The sequence below is a fragment of the Rhineura floridana genome, chromosome 14, assembly GCF_030035675.1.
Source record: "Rhineura floridana isolate rRhiFlo1 chromosome 14, rRhiFlo1.hap2, whole genome shotgun sequence".
In the NCBI taxonomy this organism is placed as follows: Eukaryota; Metazoa; Chordata; class Lepidosauria; order Squamata; family Rhineuridae; genus Rhineura; species Rhineura floridana.
The window spans coordinates 26,124,757-26,143,467 of record NC_084493.1 but is presented as its reverse complement, the minus strand read 5'-3'; the positions used below and the strand labels follow the sequence as shown (position 1 = coordinate 26,143,467).

The window sequence follows — 18,711 nt, the reverse complement described above, 5'->3', positions numbered from 1 at the left end:
CGTGTACCCCCAGTTACTTATTTTTTCCTGCATGTTTTTGTCTGCTTCGGTTTTGCATAGATGCCCTCGTGAGTGCCTGGTGCCCAGCAGAAGCTCTGGGCCGGATGGGACACAGTGGCATCTCGTAGGGGACACCCTCCCCTTTCCTGGGGTATATGATTTGTCCTGGCCCAGAGCAGATTTTGGGGTGTGTATCCCCAGTTACTTATGATTTATGATTTTATGACATCATGTATTATGATATCGGAATCCTGATGATTTTGATTGTATAAATTTATTGTCAGTCTTGACAGGGAGAGTCTCCTGATTACAGCAGTATATCATACAGGGTACCCCATTATTTATTTTGGGGTTCAGGGGCATTTTAAATTTGGCTTGACGTTGCTGTAGCTGTCAACTTTTCTTCTTTGTTAGTGACTGAAATTTCACACAAATAAGGAACTGGGCACTGGGAACCAACTTCAGCGTCGTATAAAAGTCAATGTGAAAAATGGAAGGTAAAATTAGCACAGCTAAAGCGGAAGCCTGTGCAGGCATGCACTGCTGCTGCGGTGACTGATCACCGGCGCGATCTTGTATAGGCTTGAACTTTGCAGAACAGACAATGCCACAGGCTATATTTCTTGTATTTCAAATTTCTTCCGCTTTTATAGGAGTGCACGGACGCACACATTTACGTGGACAGAATCTATCTTTATACACACACACACACACAATAAAATAATTTATCATTTATAAAGCACCTAAAATTCGCTAAGCATCGTGCAAGGATTTTTTTTAAGGCAGTTGGTTCCTGCAAGCTCACAATTTAATAGACATGGCACAAGAGGCAAAAGGGGAAGAGATAAATAACGCAACTCAGGCACTAGTTGCAGCTTGAAGGGAGACAGTACAGAGAGGAGCCAAACTGATGGAGCAGCCCTCACTGACCCATCAGCTGACAGCAATTGAATTGTTTTAACTGATTTTAATATTGTATTTTTAAATTGTTGTAACCTACACTGGGGCTTTATGGTAAAGGGTCATCATTATCATGGACTGCCTTCAAGTCAATCCTGACTTATGGCGACCCTATGAATAGGGATTTCATGGTATGTGGTATTCAGAGGGGGTTTACCATTGCCTCCCTCTGAGGCTAGTCTTCCCCAGCTGGCCAGGGCCTGCTCAGCTTACCACAGCTGCACAAGCCAGCCCCTTCCTTGTCCGCAACTGCCAGCTGGGGGGCAACTGGGCTCCTTGGGACTATGCAGCTTGCCCACGGCTGCACAGGTGGCAGGGCACGTAACCCCTGAGCCACTCACTGTGGGGGTGATCTTTAGCTGGCCCTTCACACCCAGGAGACATGAGCGGGGATTTGAACTCACAGACTCTGGATTCCCAGCCAGGCTCTCCTCCCCACTGTGCTATACAGCTATTGGTGGGTAATAAATAGTAACAGCAGCAGCTCAGTTGTAGAGCATCTGGTTTGCATGCAAAAGGTCCCAGGTTATGTCCCCAGCATCTCCAGGTGGTGCTGGGAAACTCCTACCTGAAACCCTTGAGAGCTGCTGCCAGTCAGTGTAGACAATACTGGGTTAGATGGATCAATGGTTTAACTCAAGATTTCGGTGTGTGTGTGTGTGTGTCTTAGACCCTTTACGTTTTTAGGAACCAGGTCCCAGAGGATCCCTCTGTTGTCAGCATCCTACAGGCCAATCAGTATGAAAGGAGAATGTGATAGCCACTGAGAAGAGTCTTCTAACATGCGTCCTTTCTTGCTGATTGGAGCTAACCAGAGTGCAAGGAGGCAAGTCAGCACTTTGAAGCTAATGAAAACTCTCCCCTTTCATGCTGATTGGCTCCTAGGGATGTCTGTTACTGTAGGAGAAGGCATAAACAAAGATTTCATTCTCAAGCCAGCAGCAAAAACGGTGTGTGTGATTGTGACTATCATGAAGGGACTGTGCTATTCTGAATTTGCCACTACGCTACTGCTTCTGAGGTGCTGTGTCCTATGACAGGCAGGGCCTTCTCACTCACAGCACTGTTTTTGTGAAATGCCTTCCCCAAGGAAACCAACACGGAACCTCCTAATACTAATTTAGGCTCCTGGCCCAATGCTTGTTTTTCCCCAGGTTTTTTTTAAAAAATGATGTTCTAGAATGTTTTCAACTTTCTTCCTGTTGGAGCCACCTCCGTGAATTTTTTTTAATTAAAAAAAAAACACACACAGAGAGAGGTATGAACGTTTGCAATTGTAACCTTATTCTTTGGGAATTGAACTATTCCTTCTTTCGGTAGCAGACAGATCTAGTGTGTCCACAGCACAACCCGATAAAACACTTGACAGTACCACAAGAGCTCTTGCTACAGTGAGATTTAATTTTCTCCTGTTCTGCAAAATATGGAAATGGTACAACCGCTGAGGTTTTAAGATGCTGAGCTTCAAACACATGGAGATATTTGGAGATACACACCTTTCCCACACCTCCCACATCCATTGCAGGAAAAGAATCAAGGGCTTGGGAGGAAGAGAATGACAGGCTATTTCGCCCTTCCACACCTCAAACATAGATGGCTCACTGGTAAATGGAAATAACAGAGCAGCCTTCCTCTGTTTGAGGAAGAAAGTTCTAAGGCAGGCATAAAGAGCCCGTGACCCTCTGGGTGTTGTTGGACTCAAACTCCCAAGGGTCACAGCCAGCAGTCATGAATGATGGGAGCTGTAGTCCCACAACATCTGGAGGGCCACAGGTTCCCCATCCCTGCATTAGGGGAAGGTCAACGCAAACAGACAAGAAATAGCTGTGATCTGGAGCTTCCCTACTTCTGCAAAAAGGGCAGGGGGAGATTAACAAGGCCGCCTCTCCCCAGAGAGAATGAGGCAAGAGCCGTCTTGATACATATAAAGTTCTTATGGCACCACGCAGATTAATGCAAGAAAATCTTGGCGTCTCAGAGTTTCTATGCTCATGACATGACAAAGTGCAACTCAAACCATGGCAAAAGCATTCTACTTCTGGGGTTCATTCGTGAAAAATCCAGGCAACTTCAATGCACATCAAGAGATACCTTTTGGAGCAGGTAACATGTGTGAGGATGCCACATTTGTGTTTCTGCTTGTTCTGGTTCCAGGGTGGCATTGGGGCTGTGGAACCACAGGAGTTTCATCCTGGGTTAGTGCGATTTGGAAGAAACAGCCCCAAGGTGGGAACTCCTGGTAGCCAAAGCAGAGATAGGAGTTGATACTGGCTCAGCAATGCTGATGGACCAATCCAAGGAAAGGGGAGCAGCAGCAGCAATGGGACCACATTTTGGGCAGCTCTGACTTCGGGGAAAGATGCAGAAGGGGACTGGGCACTGACAAGGAGGATTTTAATTGAAACAGATGGTTAAACCAGGAGCCAAATGAGGCAGCAGAGTGAGGAGGAAAAATCACAACAGAGTAGACTGTACCACTTTGACTGTGAAGTTGGGAGAATGCCCACTTTGAACTCTCTTCTGTATACAAATCTTCTAATAGGCGGGAAAAGACCTAGCACATTAGAGAGAAAAGGTTTTATTTCAGCCCACTCCATGCTATACACATTTTCTGACTGTTAAGAGTTTTTAATATAAAGCAATGTTTTTCAAAAATGGACCCCCCACACATACGTATACTCAAAAATGGTACAGTCTATTCTACCATCCCATTCTGCTGCACGTATAGATAAGGCCAGAGTGCTGTACCACCAACAACAAGGACAGCCTTTGGTTTTGAACACAGTAAGCCAGAAGAAAGGAATGGATTTCAGTAATGACCTCCTTGGTTACAGCCATTGGGAAAAAACTTGCTGGACACAAGGATTCTCTCTGAAGTAGCCACGGAGATTTCTTGGCCTGCGACAAAATAAAACTCATTCCAGCCACAACACTGTCCATCCTGGAGGCGTCTCAGTCGAGCATTTTCATGATGGCCTGGGCCTGCTTCAGTTCTGAGAGGAGGAAAAGCAAAACAAAGCGGAAAGGAGCAGAGAATAACTAAATAAATTGAGTTAAGATTAACTCAGAAATTGCCTGCACCCACATGAACTTGCCCAGCCTCTGTGATTGGACTGGGACTCCTAGCCCTGTCGCATCCACTCATGAGAGTAGGGAGATAACTACACGAGGCAGGGCCTTCTTGGGGTGGCACTTTGGCCACATCCACACCAGACATTTATTCCACCTTAAACAGTCATGGCTTCCCCTCAAGAATCCTGGAAAGTGCAGTTTATGAAGAGTGCTGAGAGTTGTTAGGAGACCGTTATTCCCATCACAGAGCTCCAATTCCAAGTGTTCTTTGGGAAGGGGGCTGACTGTTAAACTACTCTGGCTATTGCAGAGCTGTGAGGGGAATAGGAGTCTCCTAATAACACTCAGCACCCTTCACAAATTACACTTCCCAGGATTCTTGGGGGGAAGCCATGACTGCTTAATATGGAATAAATGTCTGGTGTGGATGTGGCCCAAAAGACTATAGAATTTCTTCCCAGTTGAAGTCATCAGGCTCCCTCCTTGTCCATCTTTAGCAAAATATATTTTTAATTCAAGCTGGGTTTTGCTTGTTTTAAATATACTGGGCTGGTTTGCCTCTCACTTTAAACCCTAAACTATGGTTTAGAAGGTGAACATGCAGTGTCCTGGTGCATGCTGCTAAAATCAAAGGTGTTTCACTCCGCCCCAGCTCCTGCCACAACCAAAGCCATGGTCTGACTCAGCGTTGCGTCTGAATGTGGGCTAGTAGATTTCCCCCAAACTACGAGCCATAACCAAGGTTTATTCTTGGCTTACTGCTGATGGTTTGTTTAGGGGAAACTAGCCATGAGCATGAGTTTGGATGTAACGCTACGCTACACTGTGGCTTAGTTCCTGATAGTGCAGCAAGACTGGGGAGGAGTGAAGCGCCCGTGATTTCAGCAGGATGCACCCAACATTGTGCATTCACCTTTAAACCATAGTTTAGTTTAAGTATGGTTTAAAATGATGCATGAACCAGACCACTATAAACCACCTCAAAAACTTTGCTTAGCAGGTAGCGTATACACACTCCGAAAGAAATAGATAAATATATAAAATCTCCTGGTGGGACAGGAAGAGAAGGCAGCTACAGCTTCCCCTGCCTGCTCCCTTCCCTGTCAGTCTGTTCCCTATGCAGGCTGCTGAAACTGACGAAGATGCTCTAAGCACACCACACAGTGAAGGGATGTTGCCTCATCTCTTGCTGGATTGGGAGAATTAAAAGATATATATGAATGTTCTCAGGCTTTGGATGTGGCTGCTGCTTTCGACTTAGCCTTTCCTCTTTGTCTGCCAGCCATTGCCACAGAACTTTTCCCCATAAGTGAAGACTTTGGGCAAGGTGTCCCTGAACCTCCACCCCATGGCAATTTCTGCCTGCCCACCTGCAAGCAACACACGGAACTTCTCTGCCGATAGTGTCATGGCAACGGGCTCCAGGACCCCTCTGTCAACATCTTTCACATTTAGCTTGAGATGAACGACAGGCTTGTTGACCTGCTGGAGCTCACTTGAGCTCAGTGTGTAGTCCACTCTCCAGGAGACAGAATCCAAGCGGTTCACTGCAGACACAGGTTGCTGAGAGGTTAGGAATATTCTGTGCAAGGTCTGGCACTCTCAGAATTATGGAGCACTTTTCAAATTAACTCATCCAACCCCAACATTATGTCAGTTCTGAAATGTATCATTTTGAAAGAATTTAAAAATTTTCATGTTCTCTCTTTTTTACAAATTACAAACTAAAACAGAAATGCATTGCAACTGTAATAGATATTGATAGCAATGAATTCATGGGAAGAAGCTTAAGCACCAGATGATGAGAAAAGGAAAGTTACAAGTGGAAAAAAATGGGACTCAAGATTGTAAGATCAAGTTACATTTACAATAAAAATGATAAATATGTACTTTATTTAAAAATGTATGGTCAGAAGCATAGAAAGAAAATATTCAAAAGAGCCTTCTGATTCTGTTTTCTCTAATAGATGAGAATAGGGTTCAGCCTTGCTGGCCTTTTACAGAATACTTTAGAGATGTCCATAAACATTTCACAACAATAGCAAATTTCCGTGTGGGAAAAAGAGAACACCACAGCCCGGCAAAAGATTGGCAGAGTGCAATTTCCTGCGTAGCCTTTAGTTTCAACATTCTATATATAGAATCTACCGGCTTGACTTACATCTCAGGCTGCACCCCCGAAGGCTGTCCTGCAGGAGGCTCTGTTTCTCCTCGTAAGACCGGCACAGGCCTGTGGCATGTTCTGCCATGTGAAGAAGGGTGGGGAGTCAAAACACATGCAAAGTTAAGCAATCTCTCTGGACCTTCTCAGCATTTAACATGATCCAAGCCCACTATTCCAAAGGAAAACCAATCCCCAAATGGCCCTGTTTTAGAACAGGAGACTTTAAAATAGGGTGAGGAAACCTGTGGTCCTCCAGAAGTTGTTTCACTACAGCTCCTGTAATCTCCAACCATGATGGCTGGAGCTTACGGGAGCTGGAGTCCCAACGTCATCTGGAAGGACAAAGGTTCACCATCTCAGTTTCCTATACCAACGAACGCAGGCGGTGAGTGCTGACAGAAATGGAGCCGAAGCACTGAGAATGAGGAAAGCTATCAGCATGCTTCCTCCAAAGAATCCTGGGAACAGTAGTCTGTTGAGGGTGCTGACAGTTGCTAGGAAACCCCTATTTCCCTCATAGAGCTGCCGTTCTCAGAGTGGTTTAACAATCAATCCCTCTTCCCAGGGAACTCTGGGAAATGCAGCTCCATGCAGGGAATGCGGGGTGTCCTAGCAACTCTTAACACCTTTAACAAACTACAGTTCCCAGAATTCTTTGGAGGAAGGCAGGACTGTTTAAAGTGGTATGACATTGCTTTAAATGTATAGTGCAGAGCGGACCTTTTACATGGCTGGAATGTCACCGATTTGTACAACGTTGCATCTGTTGCACTGCCTCTGGCTTCACCCACCACTGGCATGTGGTCCTTGGAAGGCTGACTACAAGGGAGTGAGGCCCCCAGGGTGTCCCCACCCTATTGCTTCCTTTGAGTCTGCTTTGCATACCTTTAGGCAACCCCAATTGCTGAAGCTCACTGGAGAGAGACTCGCAGTCCACATTGTGTTTCGCGGCATTGGAAAGGATGAAGCTGAGAACAGCAATGGTAGCCTTCACATCCCCAGATTCTGCCAAGAGGAGAAGCAGCAAAGTATGATGGGCAGCCTCTTTCTCACACACAGACACCACAACTCAGGAATCCCACCACAAGGATCTGGTTTAAGGTTCCCAGACACCCAAGGATTCCTACATACTAAGTGCCACTGGTCTGTCTAGGGCCACTATAAAGCTTGAGGAAGCACACAGCTGATTTGCACAAAAGCCATGCAGTCAAGGTGTTAGACCTAAAAGACTGTTGGGCTGGTGACCAGTAGGCATTACTGTCTCTAGTAGTTTTCCATGAAGCCTGCAAGTTTGAAGACGTAACTGTGGTTAAGGGGGAGTTATGTCTTTGCCCTGTCTGGGAACGGACTGCCAGGGCTGTTGCTATGGTAGCCATCTGATAGCGACTGGGAAAGTTCTAACAGAGTCTGTGTGTTGTTTTCTTCTGAATTATGCCTCTGAGCTGAGAGGCTGTCTTGTGTGTTCATCTATGGAGAGAGATGTACCAGAAGGGGGGTGACTGAAGAATCTCTACATGTATTTACTCTTAAGCCTCTGGCCTTAATGTCTTTCAATAAAGACTCTTAACATGCTCTGGAGAAGTTTCTTGCTCAACTTAACTCCAACGTAATGTATGCTGTTTCACACAACAACGCACACACGCCAACAGTGGTAGCAGAGGATGGTTGCGCTCCACAGCGCATTACACCGGAGTAAGTTGCTGGTCTGAACGGCAGACGGAGTTCCAGAGACGGCAGCTTGATTGATTGTACCAGACGGAGGTGAGCAACATGGCTGTAAACCTGTCTGGGGGAGGCTTGCCGATGGAACGGCTTAATGAAAAGAATTATGGCAGCTGGAAGCCAAGGATGCGGGCTTTGCTGATAACAGAGGATTTATGGGACGTGATTAAGGAAAAACCTCCGGCGGTACTGACCGCGGCCTGGAAGCGTCGAGACCAGAGGGCGCAGGCGTTTATAATCTTGGCTCTATCGGATTCTCAACTGATGTGTGTGAGAGATGAGCCATCAGCTAAACAGATGTGGGACGCGTTGCAGGATTTGTCCCAGGAATGGCAGCGAAGGCAGGAGGCGCAGAGAGCCCAGCCGGTGGAGGCTGTCAGAAGCAAGGAGGAGAAATGTGCCGAACCAGAGCAGGCTGCCGAAAGCAGACAGGAAAACAAGCGGGAGCAGCAGCGGCGGAAATCTTGTTTTGCCTGTGGGGCTCGTGGGCATCTCCGTAAAGATTGTGCAATCAAGCGCAACTCCAGGGACGGAGGCTTGAAGCAGGGAAGTGTGAACTTTGTTTGTAAACAGAACTCTCAAGATTTACGACCTGTGAACTGGTTGCTCGACAGCGGAGCAAGCCATATATTAATTAAAGACAGACGTTTGTTTTACGTTTCAGAAGAAGTGAAAGACTTTGTTTTACTTGCTGATGGATCACGGAAATCCGTAAAAGCTAAAGTTCTGGTGAAATTTGACAAACTTGGACTAATGTCAGACTGTTTGTTTGTTCCGGAATTGGCTCATAATATTTTATCAGTTAGCAAACTGGTGAGTTATAATTATTCAATTTTGTTCCACAAAGACCAATGTTTTATAATGAGGGGAGATGAAGTGTGCATGCAGGGAAGCCTTAATGATTCACAGTTTGTAATAAAGAGCAATCAAGCAGGGTGTGCTGTGTTAAACGCTGAGGCACAGGTACATCAGGGCTGCGTCCATGAATGGCATCAAAGGCTGGGGCATGCAAACCTTGACACGATAAGGAAAACCCCTTTGCACAGTGAAGACATGCGTTTAAAAGATTGTGGACAGTTAATGGATTGTGATTCTTGTAATCAAGATAAAATGACTATTGCACCAATAAACCAGGAGGCTGAGAGAACCACAACAGCTCCCTACCAGCTAGTACATGTTGATTTAGCAGGGCCAATAAATGCTTCACGAGGAGGTGCGAAATTCTTCATGGTACTGGTAGATTATTTTTCAAGATTTTGTCATGTTGTTCTGTTAAAGCATAAAAGTGAAGCTGAACAGAAGCTGAAACTGTTCATTAAGAGAATCGAAACTCAACACTTGGTCACGGTGGGGGCTATACGCTCGGACCAAGGTGGGGAATTTACGAGTAAAGCATTGAGTGACTTTCTGGAGAGTAAGGGAATAAACCAGAATTTCACTGCTCCACACAGGCCGTTTTCCAATGGAACTGCTGAGAGAAAAAATAGGGTGCTTGGGGAAGCAATGAGAGCCATGCTGCTGGATTGCAGTTTAGGGAATTCTTTCTGGGCAGAAGCAATTCTTTATGCGAATTACATTCACAACAGGGTGTTACACAGTGCTATTGGAATGTCTCCTTATGAGAAACTTACTGGCAGAAAGCCTAGAATACAACACATTCAAAAATTCGGGGCAAGGTGCTGGATCCACATTCCACAGGGAAAAAGGAGGGGCAAGCTTGCACCCAGAGCACAGCAAGGTTTTGTTTTGGGATTTCAGAATGCATATTATAGAGTTTGGTGTCCAGAAACACAGCAGTTAATTCTGAGCAGAAGCATTAAAGTCTCAGAAAAGCCTTGGGATCAAAGGGAGACAGTCCTTCTTACAGGAACAAATGACACACAAACACAAACACGAACACAATCACAGAAATTTAAGCCAGATGTTGACGTTAAAGTGGAAGGTACACAAATACCTCTCAGACATGCTTTGAATGAGCTCATTTCTGGAAAACGCAGATCAAAGAAACGAAAAGCTGAGGAAATGGAAGCTCCTGTGCAGGTTGTGCCAAGCACAAGCACAAATGGGGGGGCAGAGAGAGCCGAAGCTCTGGTCCCTTTAAGACGCTCCACGAGAGCGAATTTAGGCAAACCGCCAGACAGATTTACTGTGGGATTAATAACAAGTCCTGGAATGAATAAAGTTGTAGACATGGATCCTGAGACACTTTATTTGACATGTGTTGAACCAAAGTTTGAGTGAATAAGGTTTTGAACTTTACTGAACTGAAAATGTATGATGCAATGTACTGAAATGTATTGCAAGAGGTATTGTAGAAATGTATGACTGTATGATTATGTATTATGGAGATGTATTTCATGTGTATTTTGCAGTCTTAATGGAAAAAAGGGAGACTGTTGGGCTGGTGACCAGTAGGCATTACTGCCTCTAGTAGTTTTCCATGAAGCCTGCAAGTTTGAAGACGTAACTGTGGTTAAGGGGGAGTTATGTCTTTGCCCTGTCTGGGAACGGACTGCCAGGGCTGTTGCTATGGTAGCCATCCGATAGCGACTGGGAAAGTTCTAACAGAGTCTGTGTGTTGTTTTCTTCTGAATTATGCCTCTGAGCTGAGAGGCTGTCTTGTGTGTTCATCTATGGAGAGAGATGTACCAGAAGGGGGGTGACTGAAGAATCTCTACATGTATTTACTCTTAAGCCTCTGGCCTTAATGTCTTTCAATAAAGACTCTTAACATGCTCTGGAGAAGTTTCTTGCTCAACTTAACTCCAACGTAATGTATGCTGTTTCACACAACAACGCACACACGCCAACAAAGACACCTTCCCCAGTATCAACCCTTTCAGGCCCTTCAATCAGCAGGGGAGGTGCTGCTGGTACCGCAGCCTGGTTGATGGTGACCCTTGACAGGGTCTTCTCAGTGGCAGTTCCTCATTGGTGGAATGCTCTCTCTCGTTAAGTGCATCTGTCACCCTCATTAACAATGTGCAGGAGGAATTTAAACACACTTAAGTTTGTTATGTTTCTTCAAGTCAATTACGACTTATGGTGACCTTATGAATCAGCGACCTCCAATATCATCTGTCATGAAACACCCTGTTCAGATCTTGTAAGTTCCAGTCTGTGGCTTCCTTTATGGAATTAATCCATCTGTTTGGTCTTCCTCTTTTTCTACTCCCTTCTGTTTTTCCCAGCATTATTGTATTTTCTAGTGAATCAGGTCTTCTTATAACTTCAGTTTCATCATTTTAGCTTCTAGTGATAGTTCTGGTTTAATTTGTTCTAACACCCAATTATTTGTCTTTTTCACAGTCCATGGTATGCACAAAGCTCTCATCCAACACCATGTTTCAAATGAGTTGATTTTTCTCTTATCCGCTTTTTTCACTGTCCAACTTTCACATCCATACATAGAGATCGGGAATACCATGGTCTGAATGATCCTGACTTTAGTGTTCAGTGATACAACTTTGCATTTGATGACCTTTTCTAGTTCTTTCATAGCTGCGCTCCCCAGTCCTAACCTTCTTCTAAATAAACACTCATGTTTATTATTATTTATTTATTAAATTTTTATTCTGCCCTTCCTCCCAAAAGGAGCCGAGGGAGGCAAACAGGCAATAACACTAAAAACATCTATATAACATCATTAAAGCATCTTTAAAAACAAAACATATTAAAAACATATTAAAAAACATTTCCAACACAGAAGGAGGCTGGGATAAAATCTCTACTTAAAAGGCTTGTTGAAAGAGGAATGTCTTCAGTAGATGCCGAAAAGACAACAGAGAAGGTGCCTCCTAATATTTAGTGAATTCCAAAGGGTAGGTGCTACAACACTAAAGGCCTGCTTCTACATTGTACAGAACAGACCTCCTGATGAGATGGCCATCTGCAGGAGGTCCTTGCCTGCAGAGCACAGTGACCAACTGGGTATAGAAGGGGTCAGACGATCTTTCAGGTATTTGAAATGGCATTTGATGGCTGAAAGATACTGTTCCTGGCAACTCTGAAATTGATAGCTGCGAAGATATGTGATCGTTTTACATGCTTTTAGATATGTTTTTAATTTTATTTTTAATTGTATTGTTTTATCACTTGACACTTTTGTGTCGTTTTGTGGCATTTTGCCACTGTGGGAGATAAGGAGAAATAAAATTTTTACTGAGGAGGATAATAATGTGGTTAAGTTTAACAGCTGCTCATGGACCTTGACATTCAAACTGAAAGTTTTCTGTGACAAATCATCCTTTTACTAGAACCCCAAGAGCTACCAAATGCAGCAAATGCAAAACAGAGACACAGCCATATACTTGGAATTAAACCAACAGGGTTCCCCATGAACTTATATCCTCCTTGTAACAGGAATCTGTCAGCCCAAGAATTTGATCTGGGTACCAGAACTGAGCACACAGTTCCATTCACCCAAAATTCTACACTTCGTCCCCAACCAAACTTGTTTCATTTCCGTTGACTATTTTTTTTCTGGAGAAGAGATCTATTGGAAATCATCCAGAGATCTACCAGTAGATCCCATCAACCTCCTGACCACCCCTGTCCTAACAAATACACACACCTTAAACCAGTTTTCCCCAACCTGGTGCTCTCCAGATGTTGCTGAACTATAGTTCCCATCATCCTTGACTGTTGGCCATACTGGCTGGGGCTGACAGGAGTTGTGGTCCAAAACAGCTGTAGGGCACCAGGTTGGGGAAGGCTGCTTCAACGTTCAGTAAATTAAGGTTGGGGAGTCTAGTGCCCTCCAGGTGTTGTCGGACTACAATCCCCATCAGCCTCAGCATACGAGTCAGAAACTATAGTAGTCTAGAAAGCCACAGGTTCCCCACTCCTGTAGTCAATGGATTCAAGTGGGCAAAATACATGGCTCAACTGGGCAATTTTATACTGGGAGAGCTGGCATGAAGGTTGGTAGTTGAACAAATGCAACCAAATCTAGAATTCCAAGCCACTGTCCACAGAAGGAAAGAACACTCACCAAACTTAGCATCCGATGTTAGCTTTAAAATCTTTTCATACTGAAAGAGAAAAACCAAGTCTCAGTTGAGCTCAGCTCACACTAAACCTATGGCAAATCCAAACCACCTCTGGGTCTTCCAGTCCACCCAGGAATCCCAACTCTTCCACAGACACAGGACTCTTTTTACACACAACCTATTGCAAAACCACTTCCAGAGGCTGGCTCCTGCATCACATCAAAGTGTAAATTGGACTAGAGACACGTGCTGTGGCTAAGAGTGCTGAACTAAAGCCAGGGAAACCCAGGTCCAAATACCCACTTAGCCACACACCCACAAAAAGAAGTTACTTGTAAATCTAGGACCATCAGCCTCTCAACCTCACCTACCTCACAAGGTTGTTGTTGGGAAAATAAATGGGACAGAAGGAGAACCAGCCCAAATATTCAAAACTTTCAAGTGTGATCTCCAATTTTGGGGTGATCTACATGACACACAAACACTTCTTCAGAGAAGAAATGGATTAAGGGACTTTCGAACAGGACACACCCCTAGATTTACAGGGCTACAGCTACACAGCAATGCTTTTAAAAAAAAAATTATGAAGCTGCAGAAAGGATGAACGTAGCTGGCCTACACATTTGAGTCAAGAGTTGTTTACTCCTTCTGACTCCTGAAAATCACGTAACATCTATATGAAAGGGCCTGTTTGAAAACACAAGTCTGAAAGCAATGGCCATACAAATATTTCCCTTAGGAAAGATCCTCTCCCACATGCTTTACATTCGTCTCCTCCAACCTGATGGTCTCCAGATGTTGTTGGATTCCAACTCCCATCAGCTCCAACGAGAACCATCAGGGATGATGGCAGTTGTAGTCTAGCAAGAGCTTGAGGACACCAGCTTAGAGAAGGCTACAATACATCACAAGAACTTGTATGTTGGAACAGCAGATGTTCCTACAGATCTTGGGCTTATACAAATATGGGTCAAATGCAAGAGAAGGTTACTTACATCAATCCCTTCCCCAAGCAGATCCTTCAGCACCTGGGCGCAGATCAGCTTAAGTTTCACTGAGGACTAGAATGATAATAAAATTAATAACATCTAATAAAATTTTGCCTGTAACACCAGCTTCTCCAGAAACTCCACTCAGGAGCCTATCAATCCCATGCCAGCCTGACTATTATGATTATGGGTACTGTTACCTGTAAAAGTTGCACTATCCAACTATTTCTGACCAAGAAGACAGAAGCAGTTACATGCATCCACACACACTTGGAATCTTTCAAGTTTGCTGATGATATAGTAGAATATTGCAGCAGGATCTTCCAACAATAGCATAGCGTCAAATTACTGCTGGTCAATCAAGAGTTCTACAGTGCCTGGGGGAATCTCAGCAATAAGCAAGTGACAGAGTCCTACTGCCATTCTAATGTGCTAATAGAAATAAAGTACACATCTAGTGCAGAAAAGAATTTTGCTTACTATTTTGGCCAAAGTACTGATTTCTGCCAAGACCCAGTCAGGACAGTCCAAGTCACCACAGAACCGGAACCTCTGTGTGGGAGAAGTGAAATTAATGCACGTGACCAATCACAGTCTGTTTTAGCAACCCATATTTCAGCCTATAGCAGAGGCTAGAAAACAACTAGTATTGAAGTGAATTTAAACTAGACATTCCACATTTTTCTCACTTAAAAACCCAAGAGCCAAATCTGGGTGAAAAACCCACAACATAGCAATTCAGAATTCCACCCTCTTGACTGCAGAAAACCCAAAAGATAAGGAAGACATTTCAGTAGCCAGTTACAGATTCTAGTCCAAGGTTAGAATTTTGGAAGGACAGGACACTGACATTTAAAAGATCTTAAAATATAAGATTAAAAGCCTGAATGTCAAAATTATCAATTTCATATAAAGTCATGTCGCACACTCCTCTGAAGGGAGTCACACTTTGGCCTCAGCCACTAACCAAGGACATGGGATATAAATTTAATACACAAAAATAATAAATAATAAATCACCTACTATCTCCCAGAAGCAACATCACTGTAAGGGAAAGAAAAACCTAGCCCCATCCATTGGCCAGAGAAGGTGCAGTTGCTCCATTGCTTGCTTTCCTCATCCCTCCCTATTCTTTTTTCCTGTTGTGTAATGTCATATCATCATCATTTATTGGGTTTTTTTCCACAAAAGTGACCAAAAACAAGTTTTACAAATAGTACAAACATTAAAACCAAATATAAAAACAAAACAGAACTAGAACCTAAAACACATCCAGGAATTCTAACACATCACACCCCACTTAAAAAACCCCCACTTAACAGATACATAAAACTCTCAAAATTAGGGGCCAAAAAGCCTAGATAAAAGAAAATGGATTTTCTTTTAAAAATAGATAGCGATGGCACCAGGCGTGCAGGGACTTTAATCATTGCCGTGGTAGCAATAATTGTTATAATGATGATGGTGAGTTGTTGCAATTATTATTACACACATCCCAACCTCTACTCACTCCCTTTCCACCTGTAAATACCTGCAGTTAAAATAAAAAGAGATACCAAAGCTCACATCCATTGCAAAAGCCCCGCACTCCTAAAAATCAGACCTCTAAAGTCCAGCTCTTATTAATCCATTGGAAGCATAAAGGCGTTCTGCATATTCTCTCTTTGCAAATACTTCTCATGTTTTATGGCATAGCTCTAGCACCAAGAACAGCAGCTCACATTAAGACCTGTGAATATTTCCCTTGGCGCTTCTATTGCAATTCCAGTAGCCTGAGTTTTTAAAATACCCAGATCTTTGGAACCAACTTTCAGAAGCTTGTTCACGAGTTCATGCTGCAATTTAACAAACTTTCCTCCCCACCTCAGCAGAATCCTCCTGTCAATCAATGCACAACACAACGCTGGCATAGGAAGCTGCCTTACACCGAGTCAGAACACTGGTCCATCTCACTCAGTATTGCCTACACGGACTGGCAGCACCTCTCTGAGCTTTCAGGCACGGAACATTCCCATCCCTACTTGAAGGTATGGGGGGGGTTGAACCCGGGACCTTTTGCATAAAAAGCAGATGCGCTACCCTTCAGCTGCAACCCTTCCCACACTGCCTCTCACCATGATGCCCGGCGCGGTGCTTGCTGCTCTCTGCCCTACAAGGGTGAATCACCTGACCTCTCCTTTCCACCCAATCACTGAAGGGCTTCCTATGAACCAGCTGATCTTGAAAGACTGATCAGCTGATCGCGCTCAGGGTTTCCAGCCGCTAGCTCCTCCTTGCTTCATCTTTCTTCCTGCATCAATTCTTATGCTGTAACAAGGGACGTCAAATACAAAAGCTTAACGGTTTCCGGGCAATTCTTCGTTTTTTACAGCCCTTTTCGGCATCTCAACTTTTTACGCGGGTGTTTTAATGTTGTATTTATATATTTATTCAGAATTAAAATAATATGCTTTTAAAAAGCAAATACAGAAAACAACTCTAGGTTGCAGCTGCAAGATCAAAAAACGAAAGCTATAGCATTTTCTGAGCTACAACTTCAACATATTTGCATGGGAGCACTGGGGGATTTATTTCTAAGTAAACGCACATAAGGCTGGGCAAACTAAGCAAGGTAATAATTTGTTTCTTCTCCACACAGTTTGTTCCAGATAGCAATATCAATTCTATTGGGAAAAGGCACCATTGTGGACAGTGATCAAAAGAATACTGGATTTCAGGAGTGTTGCTAGGTACTTGTTTGGTGACTCGGCTCATTGTCACATTCTCACTATGCAATTAAAGTACATGGCTTCCCCCAGAGAATCCTGGGAACTATAGTTTCTTAAGGGTGCTGAGAATTGTAGCTTAATGAGAGTTTTTCATCATCACAGCACCTTAAACCAGCCTTTCCCAACCAGTGTGCCTCCAGATGTTGTTGGACCACAACTCCCATCAGCCTCAGCCAGCATTGCCAATGGTCAGGAAAGATGGGAGTTGTGGTCCAACAACATCTGGAGGCACACTGATTGGGAAAAGCTGCCTTAAACATAGCCCAGTAGCTAAATGGCAGCCACATTGTTTAAAACATACAAAAATGCATTGCCTTAAGGAAAATTGTGTGCAGAAAGATTTCATGAGTCATAAAAACATAGTAAGAGCCTTGCTGGATCAGGCCAGTGGCCCATCTAGTCCAGCATTCTGTTCTCACAGTGGCCAGCCAGTTGCCTATGAGGATCATGCAAGCAGGACCCGAGTGCAGGAGTGCTCTCCCCTCCTGAGGCTTCCGGCAACTGGTTTTCAGAAGCATACTGCATCTGCCTAGGGTGGCGGAGTCCAGCCCTTACGGCTAGTAGCTGTTGATAGCCTTATCCTTCATGAACTTGTCTAATCTTCTTTTAAAGCCACTCACGTTTGTGGCCATCACTGCATCTTGTGGGAGTGAATTCTACAGTTCAACTATGTGCTGTGTGAAATACTTTCTTTTGTCTGTCCCGAATCTTCCAACATTCAGCTTCATTGGATGTCCATGAGTTCTAGTGTTACGAGGGAGAAAAACTTTTCTCTATCCACTTTCACAATGCCATGCATAATTTTATACAGTTCTATCATGTCACCTCTGACTCACCTTTTCTCTAAACTAAAAAGCCCCAAATGCTGCAACCTTTCCTCGTAAGGGAGCCGCTCCATCCCCTTGATCATTCTGGTTGCCATTTTCTGAACCTTTTCCAACTCTACAATACCTTTTCTGAGGTGAGGCAACTAGAACCATGTACAGTATTCCAAATGCAGCTGCACCTTAGATTTATATATCATTATATCAGTAGTTTTATTTTTAATACCTTTCCTAATGATCCCTAGCATAGAATTTGCCTTTTTCACAGATGCCACACAAAACTGTATACTAGGAGAAATTCACATTAACATCACCAGATTTTCATTTGGATTTATGTGGCGAGCTGAATTTAAGACTGGAAAAATGAGAAATTGAGAGAAATGAAACAGACAGATGCATCCCTACTAGAGGCTGCATTTCATCCAGTGGAGGCTGATGGCTCCATATCAGTGAGGCAGTTGAATCCACTTTGGGGTTTAGTCTGAAGTAGTGTAGTGGTTAAGGTGTTGGACTACAACCTGGGAGACCAGGGTTCGAATCCCCACACAGCCATGAAGCTCACTGGGTGACCTTGGGCCAGTCGCTGCATTGCAGCCTCAAAGGAAGGCAATGGTAAACCCCCTCTGAATACCGCTTACCATGAAAACCCTATTCATAGGGTCGCCATAAATTGGGATTGACTTGAAGGCAGTCCATTTCCATTTTTTTCAAGGAGCAATAGCACCTTGGAGAGCTCCTTGAAAATCTGGACTAAAAGCCAGAGTGGATTCCACTGCCAAGAAGCCACCAACCCCCATTGATTTCACCCCACTGTTGTAGTTTCTCTTACACACATTTGTTTGGGCATACATCTTGCACAAAAATACAGTATTTGCAACAGCTGAAGAGACAGTGGCTGTGTGTTGAACTTTAGGGAGGACCATAATCTGTTTAAAGGCTATCTTTCCAGTTTAAAGAATAGTGGAGAGCAGGGATGTCATGAAGGTGCCTATCAACAGTTAGCATCTGGACAGAGTGACCAGACACGCTCTTCTCCATTATGGCAAGATGCATTTCAATTTAAACAGTTATATGTTCAATATAAACAAGTGTAAAATTATGCATATTGGAGCAAAAAATCTGAATTTCACATATACGCTCATGGGGTCTGAACTGGCGGTGACCGACCAGGAGAGAGACCTCTGGGTTGTAGTGGACAGCACGATGAAAATGTCGACTCAG

The 18,711-nt window shown here is 43.9% G+C and overlaps 1 protein-coding gene across 2 annotated transcripts; it reads right to left on the bottom strand.

Moving 5' to 3' along the window:
• Nucleotides 1-2,341: 2,341 nt before the first annotated feature.
• COMMD4 (COMM domain containing 4) lies at nt 2,342-16,121 on the bottom strand. 2 transcript variants are annotated; one of them, XM_061595611.1, is made up of 8 exons: nt 16,013-16,121; nt 14,379-14,450; nt 13,905-13,970; nt 12,912-12,951; nt 7,082-7,201; nt 6,194-6,274; nt 5,403-5,579; nt 2,342-3,953 (listed from the first exon to the last, which is right to left on the bottom strand). In XM_061595611.1, the coding sequence occupies exons 1-8, from the start codon at nt 16,013-16,015 to the stop codon at nt 3,913-3,915; spliced, it is 600 nt and encodes a 199-aa protein (XP_061451595.1). In that variant the 5' UTR covers nt 16,016-16,121; the 3' UTR covers nt 2,342-3,912. The 2 variants fall into 2 exon arrangements, with proteins under 2 accessions (XP_061451595.1, XP_061451594.1); XM_061595610.1 differs by lacking the exon at nt 16,013-16,121 and adding an exon at nt 15,502-15,613.
• Nucleotides 16,122-18,711: the final 2,590 nt, after the last annotated feature.

Coding starts and splice junctions, on each gene's coding strand:
- COMMD4 (XM_061595610.1), bottom strand. CDS start 15,579: ATGAGAAGTATTTGCAAAGAGAGAATATGCAGAACGCCTTTATGCTTC. Junction 13,971..14,378: donor TCAGTACTTTGGCCAAAATA/GTAAGCAAAATT, acceptor TTATCATTCTAG/TCCTCAGTGAAACTTAAGCT. Junction 3,954..5,402: donor GTTCCGTGTGTTGCTTGCAG/GTGGGCAGGCAG, acceptor TCCTCCTCTCAG/AACTGAAGCAGGCCCAGGCC.